Here is a 19,185-nt window from a genome sequence, read left to right on the forward strand (position 1 = left end):
TAAACCAAAAAATCAGTCTATCCCAGCCTTGATCCACCTCCATAGCTCTCCACTGCAGAGAATTCCAAAGAGTCAGGAGAAGAAATCCATGCTCAATTCTGTCTTAAATAAATAGCCCCTTATTCTAAAATTATGCCCCCGGTTCTAGATTCCCCAAGAGAGGAAGCATCCTCTCAGCATCCACCTTGTCAAACCCTCAGAATGTACGTATTTTAGTAAGATCACCTCTCATCCTAAACTCCAGTGAGTACGAGTCCAACCTGCCCAACCCTCTCCTCATACGTCAACGCCTACATTCCCGAGAATGGTGAGATTTGTAGACGGTACACACTGCAGTCAAGGTATGGCAGTGCGGGGGAATTGAATGTTTGGTGTCAGGAGGTGAGTCCAAGTTTTGTGTGGAAAAGATAAGATGAGATAAGATTTCTTTATTAGTCACATGTACATTGAAACACACAGTGAAATACATCTTTTGCATAGAGTGTTCTGGGGGCAGCCCACAAGTGTCGCCACTCTTCCGGCGCCAACATAGCATGCCCACAACTTTCTAACTGTACATCTTTGGAATGTGGGAGGAAACCGGAGCACCCGGAGGAAACCCACGCGGACACAGGGAGAACATACAAACTCCTTACAGACAGTGAATGGAATTGAACCTGAGTCGCTGGCGCTGTAATAGCGTTATGCTAACCGCTACATTACCGTGCCTGCCCAGTTCCAATTGTGTTCAGAACCAATCAAAGAATTGCTGCAGGACAGTATGCCAGTCTACAAATAGCAGCTCCAAAAGGGCAAATCATGGCAGTGGTTGGAGCAGGAGTGGGTCTGGTAAGATGCAGTGTGGGAGTCGATCACTCCGATGAAATCCCAGTCACTCTGTAACTACTGGACACCCACTCTGGCCTGCCTGCAGTCTCCAGGACCATTTCTGGCTAAAAGGAGAGATGTCGCAGGCAGATCCACTGCCACAAGAGAATAGAAGCAAGAGTAGGCCCCTCAGCCTGCCCCACTATTCAATATGATCATGGCTGTTGGCCTCAACTCCTCTTCTGTGCCAATTCTGCAGTTATCAATTCCTCGATCTTCCAAATAATTATCTACCTTTACCTTAAATATATCTAATGATCTGGCCTCCACTACACTCTGGGGCAGAGAATTTCTGAGAATCACTACCCTCCCAGAGAATAAATTTCTCCGCACCTCAGTTTTAAATGACCGGTTCCTTGTCTTGTAACTATGTCCCCTTGTTCGTGACTCTCCCACTATTGAAAACATCCCAATGTCTACCCTGTCAAGCCCCCTTAGGATCTTCTATGTTTGAACAAAGTTACCCCTCATTCTTCTAAACTTTAAGGAATACAGACCCAGACTATTTAGCCTCTCTTGATAGGACAACCCTCTGATCCCAGGAATTAGCCTGATGAACCTCCCTTGTTCTGCCTCCAATGTAACTAGGTAGGGGGACCACAATTGTATGCTGTATTCCAGGTGCGACCTCCCCAACACCTTGTACAACAGTAACAAAACCTCCCTATTTTTAAACTCCAGCTCCATCACAATAAAAGCCAAAATGCCATTTGCCTTCTTAACGACTTGTTGGACCTGCCTGCTAGCTTTTTGTGATTCATGCACTGGTACACCTCGGTCCCTAGGTGCCCAGTATCTCCAGTTAGCTATGTCACTTTTGGAAGGTAGCTAATGCAGTGCTGAGTTTGCACAGCAATGAGCAGTCACTTTGAGTGGCCCACTGTGCCGAAGAAGGATCCCAATTCCTAACCTATCAGTTGTGCTAGGATCTAGCCCAGAATGATGGTATGGAAGTCCCATTGTTGCTGGGGAATACTTATCTATTGCAATTGTGGTAGACGAGTCTGCTTATGGTCTTTCTGGGATTTCCACAAGTTTTAGGGGCTGCTTGGAGGAGCACTCACTTCCAGCACCTATCGGCAGTGCAGAGGCAACTGGTGGACCGAGGAGGTGCGTGAAAACTAATCACCTCGGACTCCTTTCTCACCACTCCCCTTCCCCTCTTTATACCGGCCATCTCACCTCTCCGCTCTCAGTCCCTTTTTAGCACTTCGACCCGAAACATCGACCATTCCTTTCCTCCCACAGACGCTGCTCGACCCGCTGAGTTCCTCCAGCAGGTCGTTGCTCAAGATGAGTGTAACCAGGAGACGGTTTGTCCCACAGAACTCGGTTCTCCTGTCCAAAGAGTGGATTATAATTCAGCTGCTGAAATGCAGCATTTATTTTAACATTGTCTCTATTTACAGAAACAGTACAGAGGTCAATAGAATATTACAATCAGCTAAGGCTGCGAAAGGTTCTGGGGAACGACTGCTGACGGGGAGATGGGAGGGGCACGTGTGTCTCCCCCCCCCCCCCCCCCACACACACACACAATCCCCTCTACATTTCTATCGCTCTTTGTCAAACCTGGATCAAGGAACAGATGCAGAGCAGAGTCTGGCATATAAATTTGGACTTGTTCAATTGAGAGCAGAACACTGCAAATGCTGGACATCTGAGATAAAAACGGGAAATGAGGAACATCCTCAGAAAGTCAGGCAACCTCTCCGGAGAGAGAAGCAGACAACTTTCTTCAGCTATTCTTGAAACATGATCCCGTGGGGCCTCGATGGGGTGGATGTGGGGAGGATGCTTCCTCCTGTTTAAAAAATAAAAATACATCCATTTAAGATAGAGGTGAGGAAAAACCTTTTCTCTCGGGTAGTCTGGAACCTTTGGAACTCTCTGGAGGTAGAATCTTTGAATATTTTTAAAGCGGAGGTGGGTAGGTTCTTGAATGAGCAAGGGGGTGGGTGAAAGGTTAGACAGGAATGCAGAAACGAGACTGCAGATGCTGGAAGCTGCAGCAAAAAAACAGCTGCTGGGGGAACTCAGCAGTCAGGCAGCATCTCTGGGGGGGGGGGGATGGACAGTCGACGTTTTGAGTTGAGATTCTTCATCTGGGTCGGAAGGCAGAGTTCAAGTTACAATCAGCTCAGCTACGATCTTATTGAATGGCTCAGCAGGCTGGAGGAGTAAGTGGTCAGGATCGAACCTGGGTTGCTAGAGACCTGCTCCTAATGCATGTGTTTCTGTTTCTCTCTCCACAGATGGTGTCAGCCGTGCTGAGTCCTTCCAGTGTTCTATGTTCTATATCCAAAACATCAAAACTAATCTTCCCGGAACATTGCACGATGCTGAAATTGGTTATCACTTACTCCACTGAGGTAGAACCCGTGGACAGGTGTTATCTGGAAGCCAGGTAAAAGGCTTGCTACCTGCAAATTCCTGTCAAAGCTTCCCTCCTCCATATAGACACGGTCACTGTCTGTAGGGCCGCAGCCCTGGTCCTGAGTTATGCTGTTTCCTCTGCAGACAAGAGGGCCTCCGATACGTGCTGATAATTCAGCAAGCTGGTCTATTGACCAACTATTGAGACATTGAGAAAAAGGCCCTTCAACCCACCGTGATCATCAAGTACCCATTTTTCCCTCCATAGATGCTCCCTGACCTGCTGAGTTCCTCCAGCATTTTGTGTAAATTGCTCCAGATTTGCAGCATCTGCAGTCTCTCTTGTGTACCCATTTTTACTAATCCCATTTACCAGCACTTGGTCCGTAGCCATCTATGCCTTGGTGATACAAGCACTCCTCCAGATACTTCATAAATGCTATGGGAATCTCTAACTCTACCACCCACTCAGGCAGTGTATTGTAGAGTTTCACAGCAAAACGTCCCCATTCTAACTGTATTGACTCTGGGAAGGATTTCTACTATCCCTTTACTCTTCCCTTTCCATGTTAATGTTCAAATCTGTGCCCACTTACCTTCTGAGGGCCACAATACTCCCTTTGCCCCTTGTATCCAGGAAGGTTTCCTTGTTTTATTAATATACTGCATTATATTTCCCTTTGTTCTTTCCAGGATGGAGATGGCTAACGTGCTGGAGAGCTTGAGTGTGAACAGCAAGTCAGGGCAGAACAGAGCTTCACCATGATGTTGCTTATACTTTTATCAGCAGCTAGGCTCAGGCACAAAGTTCCGAGTAAGGGTCTTCGAACTGTAGCATTGACTCTGTTTCTCTCTCCACAGATGCTGCCTGGTCTGCTGAGTGTTTCCAGCACTGTTTTTGTTTCAGATTTCCAGTGTCTGTGGGTTTTTTTGAATTTCAGGCACAAAGAATACCCATGAGATGTTTCTCATTTCCTTATTCCAGGGATGCGGATATCAACGGCACTGCCAGCATTTATTGCCCATCCCCAATTGCCCCTGAACTCAAGGATGGTAAGAGTTAATACACTGGAATCGCACATAGTCCAGGCCAGGTAAGGACAGCTAATTTCTTTCTACAAAGAATATTAGTTTCATGGTCACCATGAATGACCCGTAAAATTTCACATTTAATGGCTCAGTTGCCATGGCAGGATTTGAATTCTGGATCCTCGGATACCAAGACTAATAACTTAGCTGCTTAAAAATAAAATACCGCAGATGCTGGAATTGCAAAACAAAAAAAGTGCTGGAAACTGTCAGTAGGTCAGGCAGCATCTGTGGAGAGAGAAGCAAAGTCAACGTCCTGGGTCGATGACCTGGACTTGACCACTACACTATCACACAACTCTATTGCAGGGTGGTTGGCAGTGATGGATGCATAGCCTGTGAGATGACCCCCAATGGAAGAGGAGGAGCAGACTAGAGGATACTTTTTGTCCCAGTTTATGCCCTCACGTCAATCACTTTTAAAGAGCTGCAACCATTGGCGAGGGAGGCAATTAGACCCAAGGTGGATTGGTGGGAGATGGGGTTAGTTGTCTTCCAGTACTTCGTTGGTGTACGATACTTGGTGCTTGTACTCAGCCCTGCTGTTGATTCCTGGACTCTCTGCTGTATTTAAAGTCCCGTATTCAGACGTCTGGAGGGGCAGATGCTTCCTCTCATTAACTTCTATCTCCTCCATTTCTGTGACCTCTTCTCCATCTTCATCTTTCTGGAAGTAAAGAGTAGTGACTTTAAATTCTGGGGATTGGGGAGAAGCATTTTCAACCCCCTTCCATGCCTCTGGTCTCCTTCCAGACCTACCCTCACAGGGAGGATGTTTCCCTGAGCTGGGGGGCCCCAGTCTCAAAATAAGGGGCTAGTGGTTCAGGACAGAGATGGAGAGAAACTCTTCACCCAGGGTGGTGAATCTACCCAGGAAGACTGTGGAGACTTGGTCACTGAGTATATTCAAGTCGGAGATTAATAGAGTTTTGGATATTAAGAGAAAAATGATGCTGAGGTTAAAAAAAAAAACAGCCATGCAACACACAAAATGCTGGAGGGACTTATTAAAAGGTGAAGCACATTCAAAGGGCTGAATGGCCTGTGCCTGCTTCTATTTAGAGTCACAGAGTTATACAGCCCAGAAGCAGGCCTTGGGCAACCAGGATGTCTATTTGATCTAGTCCCATTTGCCTACCTTTGGCCGATGTCGCTCCAGGCCTTTACTATCCATGTACCTGTCCAAATATCTGTGGTAGATGTACCCACCTTTACAGCTTCCTCTGGCAGCTCGTTCCATATACCAGCCATCCTCTGGGTGAAAATGTTGCCCCTCAGATCCCTTTAGAATCTTTCCCTTCCCACCTTAAACCCGTGCCCTGTAGTTTTAGACTCCCCTATCCTGGGAAAAAGACCGTGACCATCCACCTTACCCCTCATGACTTTATAAACCTCTGTAAGGTCATCCCTCAGCCTCCTACACTCCAGGGGAAAAAGTCCCAGCCTATCCAGTCTTTCCTTATAACTCGAGCCCTCTAGTCCCGGCAACATTTTCAGATGTTCTCCTTCCCCGGCCTCCCTTGCTTTCACCATTCTTCCCTCTCCTCCTCTGTTCCTGTGCCTGGCTCCACCCCAACCTCCCCGCCAGGGTTCCCTCAGTCTTCCTGCTCTTGTTCACCCATCACTGCTGATTTAGGACTATTACTGTGAAGATCCCCACCTTTACCTACAAAATAGTCGCTGCCCTTCAAAAATAATTCATTGTATCAAGGTGATTCACTATGTTAAACCATCATTAAGTGTGGGTATCAGCATGAAAAGTTTATCGATAACCTATTGATGACTTTAACTATATTCGTGTCACTTTAAAGAAAATTATCTGTTGGTTTTTGATCAATGTTTATTATTGTTTATCTTTTTGATTATTATATTGGGTGTGGTGGTGGTGCAGCGGCGGCTGAATTACTGGATTCATAATCCAGAGGCCATGAAAAGACCCAAGTTCAAATCCCACCACCAGTTATGGAATTTAAATTCAATCTAGAAGCTGGAGCAATAACTAGTCCTGTTACCAACGATCACAAAGCCATCAGATCATTATAAAACCTATTTGGTTGACTATGAGGGGCATAGATAGGGTGAATGTGCTCAGTCTTTTTCCTAGGGGTGGGGAATTAAGAACAAGAGGGTGTAGGTGAGAGGGGAGCCTGAGGGGCAACTTTTTCACCCTGGGGGTGGTCAGTGCATGGAATGAGCTGCCAGAGGAAGTGGTTGAGGCAGGTACATTAACAACATCTAAAAGGTACTTGGACAGGTTTGTGGATAGGAAAAGTTTAGAGGGATATGGGCCAAACACAAACAAATGGGACTAGCTTAGATGGGCATCTTGGTTGGCATGGACCAGCTGGGCTGAAGGGCCCGTTTCCGTGCTGTATGACTATGACTAATTCCTTTCACTGGAGGAGATCTGCTGTCCTTATCTGGTCAGGTCTGTATGTGACCCCAGACCTACCCGATATGGTTGACTCTTAAATGCCCTCTGAAGTATCCTAAGAAATCATTTCTCAAAGGGGCAACTAGGGATGGGTAAAAAATGCTGGCCTTGCCAACAATGCCCAGATCCTCAACACATAAAAGAAATGTAAAATAGTATTGTAATAGTATTATTTAAAAACCTGTTAATAATTTGTATATCAGTGTTGCAAACTGATCTAATACCATGAAAATTAATAATTGAATATTATTATTAGTTAATACCTAATGATTATATATCAGATATTTGTCTTCAATTGCTGGTTCTGTAATTATTTTTCCTGGAGCAGAGGAGGCTTGAGGAGGAGGGGGAACCTGATGTGGATATATAAAATGGTGAGGGGCACAGAGAACAGATAGTAGCTAACCTTTCCACATAGCAGTGGTATCTAAGACCAGAGGGTGAAAGTAGAAATGTTTTGAGGGGATTTGATGAAGAATTTTTTCACCCAGAGGGTGGTTGGAATCTGGAATGCACTGGCTGACGGGGTGGTGGAGACAGAGACTCTCTCAGCATTTGAGAATGATCTGGACGAGCACTTGAACTGCCAGCATATAGTAGACTACGGACCAGGAGGGATTAGTATGGATAAGTACGATGGTCGGCAGGGACATGATGGACCGAAGAGCCCGTTATAACCTGTTGATCACCTGTAGGAAATTGTTATGATGTGTATATTTGTATGAAATAGTTATTGAATAACTTTTGGTCACTGGACACAAACTGGTGTAAAATATTTGTTGTGTTCCATTGACACCTTGCCTACATAATATACAATTCAATATATATTCATAGGGTTTGGATGCGTAGGAGACCTGGTCTTGAACAGTGAAGTATTCATCAACTGCGTACTGGTACTTGGCTGTCGTCAGTCCGAACAAGTCGGCCAGTTTCTCTCCAAGAAAGTCACAGGCTAGGAGAAAGGAAGCAACAAAATGTCACAGAAGTACACGTTACAGTGCCAGCACCTCCTCACTCTCAGTTAAAGTCAGACACAGGTAATGAAGATCCTGAATTCAATCCCAACCCCTGCTGAATTAACATGTGGTTTGCTTCAAAGTTATGAGATTTCAGTGGTCCTCTACGCAAAATATTCACTGCAGTGGGTGAGGTGACTAGATCTTTACTCAATGCAGCTTGAGAGGACCAGACTCCTGGGCCATCATTTTATGTGGTGGTGTATGTTTGCAACAGGTTACACTTTCTTTGGCTACATGGAATCAGAGACAGGGCCTGATGCAAGAAAACTGACAATCAAAAAACAACTGCAGATGCTGGAAATCTGAAATAGAGTTCTGATGAAGAGTTTCTCCGCTGAAAGGTCAATTCTGTTCCTCTCTCCACAGACACTGCCCAACCGGCTGAGGGTTTCCAGCAGTTTTGATTTTGAGTTAATACAAGAGAACTGTTATTCTGGAGAATACCCCATTGGTACTGGATTATCTAGCTGCTGAACATGTCAGGTTGTGAACAGAAGATGCTGGAAAGTCTCAGCAGGTCAGGCAGTATCTGTGGAAAGTTTTAAAACTGTTTCAGATCTGGGACCCTTCATCAGAACTGTGAAAGAGAGAAATAAGTTAACCTAGGTGGTGGTGAAGGTGGGGGGAGGCCAATGGATGGGATAAGGGGAAAGTTTCTGAGAAGGTGACCTAATATGGCAGTCAAAGGGCAGTTAAAATCAGACTAAACTTCACTGTGTATTGTGTTGCTAATGTTGTGTGGTCTATGTCACGTTGTACGGTCTGTGTCATGTATAAAGTCAAAGTCAAGTTTATTGTCATATGCACATGTGTGCACAGGTGCAATGCAAAACTTACTTGCAGCAGCATCACAGGCACACAGCACCAGATAAGCAGCAAAGCAGAAAAACATAAATTAAACATAAATTATACACAATTTTTACAAGAAAGAGCACAATTAGAACAAAAAAAACATTCATTTTAGTCCAAAGTGGTCATAGCGTTGCTAAACTGTAACATGCCAAGCCATACTGAGGCATACCAGCCTCATGGCAGATCAGCCGTCATCTTATTGAATGGCGGAGCAGGCTCGACGGGCCAGACGGCTGACTCCTCCTATCTCTTCTGTTCTAACTGTAGTGATTAAGGTTTTGCCGGTTGGTTCAAGAACCAAATGGTTGAAGGGAAGTAGCTGTTCCTGAACCTGGTGATGTGGGACTTCAGGCTTCTGTACCTCCTGCCCAATGGTAGTTGCAAAAAGATGTCATGGCCCAGATGGTGGGGATCTTTGGTAGATGTTGCCTTCTTGAGGCAGCGCCTCCTGTGATGTATTGGGCAGAGTCCACTACTCTCTGCAGCTTCTTACCTTCCTGTGCATTCGAATTGCCATCCCAGACCATGATGCAACCGGTCAGGATACTTTCAACAGTACTTTAAATAGACTGTGTCACCTTGTACAGTCTGTGTCATGTTGTATAATCAAGGACATGCCCAGCAAGGCCAGACGAGACAGAAACACAGGTGACCAACAAAAATGGCCAGTCCTGATACAAACTGAAAAAAGAGCAAGAATTCAACGTTCAGTCCTGCAGGCTGCCACGTCCCCAGATGGAAGATGAGGTGCTGTTCCTCGAGCTTGCACTGGGCCTCAGTGCAACAGTGCAGGGAGCTGCAGGCACAGTGGGAGTGAGATGGGGGATTCAAGTGACAGGTAACGGGAGGTTCAGGGTCAGCCTGCTGACTGGGTACGGGTGTTCCACAAAGTGATCTGTATTTGCTTCCTCCAGTGTTGAGGAGACCACATTGTGAGCACTGAATGCAGTTCACTCAATCGGAAGTACAAGTGAATCGATGCTTCATCTGGAAGGATTGTTTATGTTCCCGGATGGTGGGAAGGAAGGGATGTTAGCTTGATTTCTGCACCCCTGCACTTCCCCCCACCCCACCCCCACATGGACAGTCTGGTCAGAGGGACTGAGTGAGGGATTGTGTTGGACACTCTAGTTGGACAGGTGGTCCCCACAAACCACCTTCCGTCATTGCTAACTTTACCAACTGTTCATTATTTCCATACATCCTTTTCAGATCGTTCTCAGACTGACCCCTTGCCATGGTGCAATACTCACTGAATAAGGATCTTCTGGCAAAGTGAGTCACCCAGAACCACAGGAAGTGTCTCCAGGGGAGTGTGGACTGCAGGCAATCACAGCAGAAAATGTGAGTTTCACACATCGAACTGTTCAACAAACAAATCCCTCCACTGAGCCTGGGGAATCGAGGGGCAGGTTCTCACCCTGATCTCTGCAATTCCCGGCTCTCCCAGACCCCCGGGTGGTAAACATTGATCTGAACAACTTGTGCCAGGTCAGAGAGCCCTCTGACTGTGAGGAGCATCGCAGGATGAGCTGTACCCCTCTCCCCGCACGCACACCCCCACCCCTCTCTCCCCACACCCCCAACCCTCTCTCCCCAAACCCCCACCCCACTCCCCACACAACCCCAGCCCTCTCTCCCCAAACCCCCACCCCACTCCCCACACAACCCCAGCCCTCTCCCCACACACCCCACTCCTCTCCTTCACTGACCATACAGGCTTTACAGGAAGTCGGTCAGATGTGCAGGGAGGCAGTGAGATGTGTGTGAACCGGCGGGACGTGCGGGCAGGCGGCGGGACATGCGGGAAAGCTGCGGTGAAGGGAGAGCTGCGGGAACGGTGATGCGCAGTAACACCCACTGCCGTGGGCACTCACAGGGTCGACTCGCTGCACTGGCTGCTCCTCTTCCAGCTCCTCCTCGCTGCTGCTCTCAACCATGGTCTCTCCGCTCGCAAAGTGAATGACTCTGCGCGGCTTCTCCTTGCCCGCTTCCACCTCCCGGGAAGGACCTCCCTCTGCCTGACAGATCAGGGATTGAGTGAGTTGTGCCCGTACACGGCCGCCGTTCTCTAAGGGGGAAGTGTGGGCGTTGGTAGGTGCTGGCAATGGAGGGACAGGGTTCGGGGTGGAGGGTGTCACCGAGCCCAAGACAGGAACGACACCAGGGCACGGCAGCTGCAGGTTCTGGGGAGAGTCCTGCTCTCAGGAACACCCCCGTGTCTGACCCATCGGTGACGGCCTTGGGCACCTACTCTCCAGGTTACCATCTGCGTCAGTGCCAGCCTGAGTCAGCACACAAGGCGGCACCTTGTACGGCACAGAAACAGGCTCTTGGGCCGACTCTGTGCCAGCCACTCTACCGATCAATGCTGATCCCATTTAGAACAATTCATCCACAGCCCTGCACACCCTGGCAATTCAAGTGCCCACCGACGTATCTGTGACAGTCTCTGTCTCCAGGGTCCCCTCAAGCAGTGCGTTCCAGAATCCAAACCCCCTCCGGGTAAAAGGGCTCCTCGGATGGTCTCTAAACCTCGCACTGACTAAAAGACTCGGGAGAGGAGGGAGGAGGAATGGGAGAAGAGGGAGGAGGAACAGGGCAAGGGACAGGGTTGTTGGTTTATTACTGTCACATGTACCGAGATACAGTGAAAAACTTTGCTTAGCATGCCATCCACACACACCATTTCAAAACACAAGTACATCGAGGTAGCGCAAAAGGAAAAGCCATTACAGAAGGCAAAATAAAGTGTTCCAGATACTGAGAGAGTGCAGTGCAGGCAGACACAAGGTGCAAGGCCATGATGAGGTAGATGGAGAAATCAAGAGTTCATCTTTAACATACAAGAGGTCCAGTCAAGAGTCTTACAACAGCGGGATAGGCGGTGTCCTTGAGCCTGGTGGGATGTGTATCTTCTGCCCGATTGAAGTGGGGAGAAGAGAGAATCTGACGGAACCTCCCTGACTTGGTACTCCGACCCTCTACTTATGAATCCCAGGATTCTGGTTCTCTACCCCACATCCCCCAACATCCCACTACCTGCAGAGGGTTATGGACATGGAGCCCCAGCTTCTTCTGTTCCTTCTCTCCCTTTGTTCCCCAGACCAAATCCCGCTCCCAGGAACATTCCCTAAGGGTAAAGTGTGGGTGTTGGTAGGTGCTGGCAATGGAAGGATGGGGTTTGGAAGGTCCTGTCCTGATCACCTGGGACAAATTCTGGATGGAAGGTCCCTGATCTGCTGAGACAAAGTCAGGTTGTAAGGTCCTGTCCTGATCAGCTGGGGTGGCCCCTCATTGGGAGAATGCACCAGGAGACACAGGAGGAGACACGATGAGCTGCTGATGGAGTGGGACTGTCCTGCTGAGGAGGTCTTAGACGGATCTGCCCCAGTGACCACGGGAGATCTGCTGTCCTTGGCTGTCTGCCAAAGTGTGACTCCAGACTCGAGGCGAGGTGGCCGATGACTAAGGCCCAGCAAGCCGCTCAGTTTAGGGGTGTGGGCAAACAGGGATGTGCAATGAATGCTGGCACAGTAAAGCTTTATAAACAAATGAGTAACAAAAAGAGGAAGATACAAGAGAGACTGCAGCCACTGGAATCTACACACACAAAATGTGGAGGAACTCAGTGGGTCAGGCAGCACCTGTGGAGAGAAATGGACACCTGACGTTTCAGGTCGAGGCCCTTGCTCTGGACTGAAAGATAGAGGAGAGATGGCTGGTATAAAGAGGTAAAGGGGAGGGGTGGGGCAAGGTCTGGCAGGTGATAGGAGGATCCAGGTGAGGAGAGGTGATAGGCAGGTGAGGGAGGCAGGAGTATCAAGGAAACCTGATCAACAGGTTCAGGCAGAGAAATGTGATTGCCACATAACAGAGTTTCTTCATAGTACAGAAGAGTGGTGCCTGCTCACACACACACAGTATAGGTACAGCAAGTACTGTGGCTAATAACTGTCATCGTCATAATGGGTAACTAACTATCTGCCAGAGGAACTCAGCAGGTCGGGCAGCATCTGTGGAGGGAAAGGAATTGTCGACATTTTGGGTTGAAAACCTGCTGCAGGGTTTCGACCCGAAACATCAACAGTTCCTTTTCCTCCCACAGATGCTGCCTGACGTGCTGAGTCCCTCCAGCAGATTGTGTGTTGCTCCAGATTCCAGCATCTGCAGTCTCTTGTGTCTCCATTATCAGAACAGGATTTGAGGGTAGGACTAAGGAAACCTGGGGCAATTGTGCAGGACTTTGGTAAATCTGTACTGACAGCAGTTCTGCTCCCTGTCCCCAACAACTAAGGATTATACTGGGCTTGCAGGCAACAGAGCAGAGGGTAACTGGGCAGATCCCTGGTATGAGGGAGTTAGCCAGTGAGGGAAGTCTGAGTACTGGCAAGACTTTAGAGGGAGAGATTTCTTTGAACCATTTAAAATTCTCGCTGGATCGAGAGGCTATTTCCTTAGATTGGGCAAGTCCAGAAGATTGGGTAGGTCTAGAACTAGGACACATGGTTTTAGAATTAGGATTGAGATGAGGAGAATGGTAGCCTAGTGGTTAGCATAACACTATTACAGTGCAAGTAATCCAGGTTCAATTCCCGCCGCTGTCAGTAAGGAGTTTGTACGTTCTCCCCGTCACTGCGTGGGTTTCCAACAGGTGGTCCGGTTTCCTCCCACATTCCAAAGACGTACGGGTTAGTAGGTTAATGTGGGTGTAATTGGGTGGTGCGGGCTCATTGTCTGGAAGGGCCTGCTACTGTGCTGTAGAAATAAAGTTTAAAAAGTTTGAAGTCTGGGCACCAAAGGTTGAGAGTCTGGAATTTTTACCCAGACATCCCAGTATCCAAGGATGAAATCACAAGATTATTTGGACCAAGGGAATCGAGGGATACAGGGATCAGCCAGGAACATGGAGTTGAAGTGAGGAATATTCCGTGATCTTCCTGAACTGTGCAGCCGGCTCAAGGGCTGAATGACCTCTCCCCACTGCTTTTTGGCTTGTTCATCTCTGGCTAAGTCGGTGGCCTTGTTCCATAGAGAGCTGTCTGCTCTGTGCCCATTACTGTGGTGGCTTTGGATGCACAGAGCTCCAAATTGTGGCACTCTGGCCAAACGTTGGTGCTGGGCTCTAACACACATTGTGGCATTCTGAGGCTGTGAAAAGTGCTGCTCAAATTCCATTCTTTCTGCCTGCCTGGCTGTCTGCCATTGTATTTGTAGTACCTGTAATTGTTATTGATTATGCAATGCTCAGTCTGTGTGTTAAATAGTTCAATTTAGTAGATCGACACGTGAGCTAATAACTTATAGAAAATGATGTCTGATTAGACAGGAGCTTTACTGTTGGCCAGAGGGAAAAACTCCACACAGAGAGTAAAAGTCTGTAGAGGCCAGAAATCTGAAATAAAAGTGGAAAATGCTTCAAGTCGGGCAGCAGCTGTGCAGAGGGAAACATAGTCAATGCTTCAGGCTGCTGACCTCTCGACAGAACTCTCGCAAAATGTTGAGAAAGAAAACCAGGGCGTAGAATATAACAGCAAGAAGGTTGTGGTACAACTCTGTAAAACGGTGGTTAGACCACAACTGGGGTACTATTCCAGTCACCACACTACAGGAAGGACGTGTTTGCACTGGAGGCTGCAGAGGAGATTCACCAGTTCCTTATCTGGAGTGGAGCATTTCAGTTATGAGGAGAGACTGGACAGGCTGGGTTTGTTTTGCCTGGAGTGGGAGAGGCTGATATCGGTCCACAAAGCTAAGACAGGCACAGGAAGGGTATGGAGTAGGCAACCTGGGGACACAAGAAATTCTGCAGATGCTGGAAATCTGGAGCAACACACAAATAAAAATGCTGGAGGAACTCGGCAGGTCAGGCAGCATCTATGGAGGGAAATGAACAGTCAATGAAGGATCTCAGCCTGAAACGTCAACTGTTCATTTTCCTCCATAGATGCTGCCTGACCTGCTGAGTTCCTCCAGCAGTTTTTTTTTTCGAGAGCAGGAAATCTTGTCTATATGACCAGAGGGCATGGGCTTAAGGTAAGGAGACAGAATTTGAAGAAGAATTTTTTTCACTCAGAGGGTGGTTGGAATCTGGAACGCACTGCTTAAGGGGGTGGTGGAGGTAGAGACTCATTTAAGAAGTATCTAGACGTGCACATGATTTATCAAGGAATAAAAGGCAAAGGGCCAAGTGCTGGTAAATGGGATTAGTATAGATGGGTACTTGATGGTCAGTATGGATGTGATGGGCTGAAGGGCCTGTTTCTGTGCTGTGTGACTCTATGCCTCTGATATACTGCACCTGACAAATCGCAGAGCAGTGGAATCAATCTCCTTTAATACAATCGGAAGATGTTGCTAAAAAAGGAAGTTACTTCACAAATGAATGAAAATCAAAAAACTGCAGGTGCTGGAAATCTGAAATAAAAACAGAAAATGCTGGAAACACTCAGCAGGTCAGGCAGCGTCTGTGGAGAGAGAAGCAACATTAACGTTTCTGGTCAATAATGCTGAGGATGTTCAGCCTGAAACATTGTTTCTCTCTCCATGGTTGCTGCCTGACCTGCTGAGTGTTTCCAGCATCCTCTGTTGTTATTTAAGTTGTCACTTGCTGGGCCGGGTCTGACTACAGGAACAGCCCCAAAGCTGCCGACAATAAAAAAGTTAACCACCTCCAAATCACTTCCAACCCAAACCAAACTCCAGCACTGCACACAGTTCTGGTCCCCTTGCCTAATGAAGGATATAGCAGCATTGGAGGCAGTCTAGAGGAGACTCATCAGGATGAGAGGGTTGTCCTATCAGGAGAGGCTGAACAGTTTGCATCTGTATTCCTTGGAGTTTAGAAGAATGAGGGGTGATCCTATTACACAGAAGATCCTAACGGGGCTTGAAGGTGAGACGCTGGGATGTTTCCACTAGTGGGAGAGTCACAAATTAGGGGACAAAACTACAAAATAAGGGGCCAGTCATTTAAAACTGAGGTAGGTAGAAATTTCTTCTCTCAGAGGGTGGTGAATCTCTGGAATTGTCTGCTCACGAGGGTGGTGCAAGCCAGATCATCAGATATATTTAAGGTTGACAAAGATAAATGTTGTATGATCGAGGACTTGAGGGTTACAGGGAACTGGAACAGAAGAGGAGAAAATAGAGACACAAGAGACTGCAGAGAGGAGTTGAGGCCTTGGATCACCCAGGATCATGCTGAATGGTGGGAAAGGCTTGAGGGGCCAAGTGGCCTGCTGCTGCTTCCTTGTGAACAATGTGACCATTCTAGAACACAGAACACTACAGCACGGTACAGGCCCTTCGGCCCACGACGTTGTGCCGACATTTTATCCTGCTCCAAGATCTAACTAACCCTTCCCTCCCACATAGCCCTCCATTTCTCTATCATTCATGTGTCCATCTAAGAGTCTCTTAAATGTCCCAAATGTATCTACCCCCACAACCTCTGCCGGCAGTGTGTTCCATGCATCTACTGCTCTCTGTTTAAAAAAAACTTACCACTGACATCCCCCTTATACCTTCCTCCAATCACCTTAAAATTATGCCTCCTCATGTTAGCCATTTCCATCCTGGGAAAAAGTCTCTGACTGTCCACTGGATCTATGCCGCTTATCATCTTGTACACCTCTATCAAGTCACCTCTCATCCTCCTTCTCTCCAAAGAGAAAAGCCCTAACTCGCTCAACCTATCCTCATAAGACATGCTCTCCAATCCAGGCAGCATCCTGGTAAATCTCCTCTGCACCCTCAATACCCCAACTAATGAAGGCCAACACACCATACGCCTTCTTATCAATCCTACCAACCAGCATGGCAACCTTGAGGGATCTATGGACATGGACCCCAAGATCCCTCTGTTCCTCCACACTGCTAAGAGTTCTGCCATTAACCTTGTATTCTGCCTTCAAATTTGATCTTCAAAAGAGTATCACTTCAAACTTTTCTGGGTTGAACTCCATCTGCCACTTCTCAGCCCAGCTCTGCAACCTATCAATATCCTGTTGTAACCCACAGCAACCTTCTACACTATCCACAACACCACCAACCCTCGTGTCATCTGCAAACTTACTAACTCATCCTTCCACATCCTCATCCAAGTCATTTATAAAAATCACAAAGAGCAGGGGTCCCAGAACAGAATTAATCAATGGAATAGGGTTGTGATCAAAGGACAGGACACAGATACCCATTCAAAATAAAATCTATTTTGTGGATGTTTGTGTGTTATTTAATGGTTCAACCTCAGTTTCATCATGTGTGGAAATGGCAGACTAATTCAATAATTACTTTGTGCCACGTCTGCCGGGAGAGTTAATGCTGAACTAAGGACTGGAACTCACTGAAGCAAAGAAACACAAAACCTAATGCCATTGAAACCCCCCTAAACTGGATGGTTTTACACTCCAGTGTCTTGACCAACGAAGTTCTCCTGATTCAGGAATTGTTGGATTGGATAATTTGGGGGAAAAAATGAGACAGAAACCAGGAATTTTCAAATCCAGCATTTGTGTATCGTAATCTATAATTAAAGTAAAGGACTTGGAAAAATTTGAGGCAGAATAGATCTGTGCCTTGGTAAGCAGCAGATCACTGGTCCAGGGGATGTAGTTTATATGGAGTTCCAGAAGGATTTTGATAAGGATTTTAAATCGAGCCATTCCAGTTGCATTTCTAGCCTTCTGGAACTTTTCCTCTCTCCTCTGCTGAAGTTTCAAATGCCGTTCCTGTCCTCTTATCTATGTCTCTTCCAAACGTTCCTTCAGCCCCCTCCCTCCACAGCCACCACCACCATTTACATCACACACCCTCCCTTTCGCTCTCTCTGCCCACCCCCCCCCCCACCCTTCTCTGAAACTTGAGTTCCTTTCATGTCTAACTTTTCCCAGTTCTGATGAGGGGCTTTTGATCTGCAGCCTCATCTCTACACCTCCCTCCACAGATGCTGCCCTTCGGCCCAATTGGTCCATGCTCACCAAGATGTTTATCCCACTTGCCCGCGTTTGGCCCATATTCCTCTAAACCTTTCCTATCTACATGTCCTTTAAATGCCGTTTAAGTCAGTAGAGCATCAGGGAGGGGGGGGGGGGCGGGGGAGAGCGCTGTGGAGGCCGTGGACTGGTTTCCAGCCCGGAGCAGGGACCCGGGGAAAGATCCCGGGCAGTGGGGCAAGGTGGAGGAGGGCAGGCGGGGCTGCAGCTGGATCCCAGACCCCAGGCCAGGGGGCTGAGGGCTCCGATCTCAGCCGCCACACCCCACCCGGTGAGCGCTGGTCTGGGGGCTGCCCGTCCGGGTCAGAGAGGAGCGGAATGTCCGCTCGGGTGCAGGAGAATTAAATCACCCCCTTCCCCGACACGGCCCCCTCCCTCCAATACCTCCCCTTCTCCCTTTCCTCCCTCCCCAGGTCTCCCACCTCTCGTCCTCTCTCTCCGGGCTCCATTCTACGTCCTTCCTCCGGCGAGGAACCCCGGGCAGGCGGCACCAATGCAGGAAGCAGGTGGGTCCTGCGGGCTCCAACAGGACTCTCGCTCCGGCACCGCACCCTCCCCTTCAGGGTGCGGCTCTTAGCCTCAGGACCCCGAGCGAGGAGGAGCCCGGGATCGGTGACAGACCGGGGCAGACGGACAGGGACCCGGGACCCTCCGACGGGACACAGTGAGGGCAGAAACAGCAGGCAGGTGGGGAAGGGGGGGGGGGGGGGGAAGAGAGACAGACAGACAGAGAGGAGAGACGGAGACAGAACGAGGGAGAGAGAGAGACTGGGGTACAGTGTGTCACTGTCCTCCCCCCCCCCTCCCCGGGACTGGGGTACAGTGTGTCACTGTCCTCCCCCCCCCCCTCCCCGGGACTGGGGTACAGTGTGTCACTGTCCTCCCCCCCCCCCCTCCCCGGGACTGGGGTACAGTGTGTCACTGTCCCCCCCCTCCCCGGGACTGGGGTACAGTGTGTCACTGTCCTCCCCCCCCGGGACTGGGGTACAGTGTGTCACTGTCCCCCCCCCTCCCCGGGACTGGGGTACAGTGTGTCACTGTCCCCCCCCCCTCCCCGGGACTGGGGTACAGTGTGTCACTGTCCCCCCTCTCCCCGGGACTGGGGTACAGTGTGTCACTGTCCCCCCCCCCCCGGGACTGGGGTACAGTGTGTCACTGTCCCCCCCCCTCCCCGGGACTGGGGTACAGTGTGTCACTGTCCTCCCCCCCGGGACTGGGGTACAGTGTGTCACTGTCCCCCCCCCCCTCCCCGGGACTGGGGTACAGTGTGTCACTGTCCTCCCCCCCCCCCCCGGGACTGGGGTACAGTGTGTCACTGTCCTCCCCCCCCCCCCCCCCGGGACTGGGGTAGTGTGTCACACACTGTCTTTCCCCCCAGGGCTACAGTACAGTGGGCTGACCATACCTGATCATCACGCTGCCTCTCTGCCCGGGTTAGTTTAATGTGGTTTTGCAGTAAACTATTAATACATTTGGCCCATTCGCCCTCAGCTCTGTGCAGCCTCTATTTCCCTTCATTGAGGAATCCAATCAAACGTTATTGATGAGGAAT

At 48.7% G+C, this 19,185-nt stretch overlaps 1 protein-coding gene across 1 annotated transcript; it reads right to left on the reverse strand.

The window, feature by feature from the left end:
- Positions 1-413: 413 nt before the first annotated feature.
- On the reverse strand, positions 414-18,164 carry LOC127574789 (protein FAM177B-like). Its single transcript, XM_052024135.1, has 5 exons — positions 18,056-18,164; positions 10,515-10,658; positions 9,891-9,957; positions 7,621-7,718; positions 414-4,999 (listed from the first exon to the last, which is right to left on the reverse strand). Exons 1-5 carry the CDS (start codon positions 18,080-18,082, stop codon positions 4,817-4,819), a joined length of 519 nt encoding a protein of 172 aa, XP_051880095.1. The 5' UTR covers positions 18,083-18,164; the 3' UTR covers positions 414-4,816.
- Positions 18,165-19,185: the final 1,021 nt, after the last annotated feature.

This window comes from Pristis pectinata, chromosome 10 (assembly GCF_009764475.1).
Source record: "Pristis pectinata isolate sPriPec2 chromosome 10, sPriPec2.1.pri, whole genome shotgun sequence".
NCBI lineage: Eukaryota > Metazoa > Chordata > Chondrichthyes > Rhinopristiformes > Pristidae > Pristis > Pristis pectinata.

Excerpts from the sequence above, each read along its gene's own strand:
- LOC127574789 (XM_052024135.1), bottom strand. The coding sequence starts at position 18,082 with ATGGAGCCCGGAGAGAGAGGACGAGAG. Across the intron at positions 7,719-9,890 it reads TGCCAGAAGATCCTTATTCA|CCTGTGACTTTCTTGGAGAG; the intron begins GTGAGTATTGCA and ends CCTTTCTCCTAG. Across the intron at positions 5,000-7,620 it reads ACTTCACTGTTCAAGACCAG|AAAGATGAAGATGGAGAAGA; the intron begins GTCTCCTACGCA and ends CTTTACTTCCAG.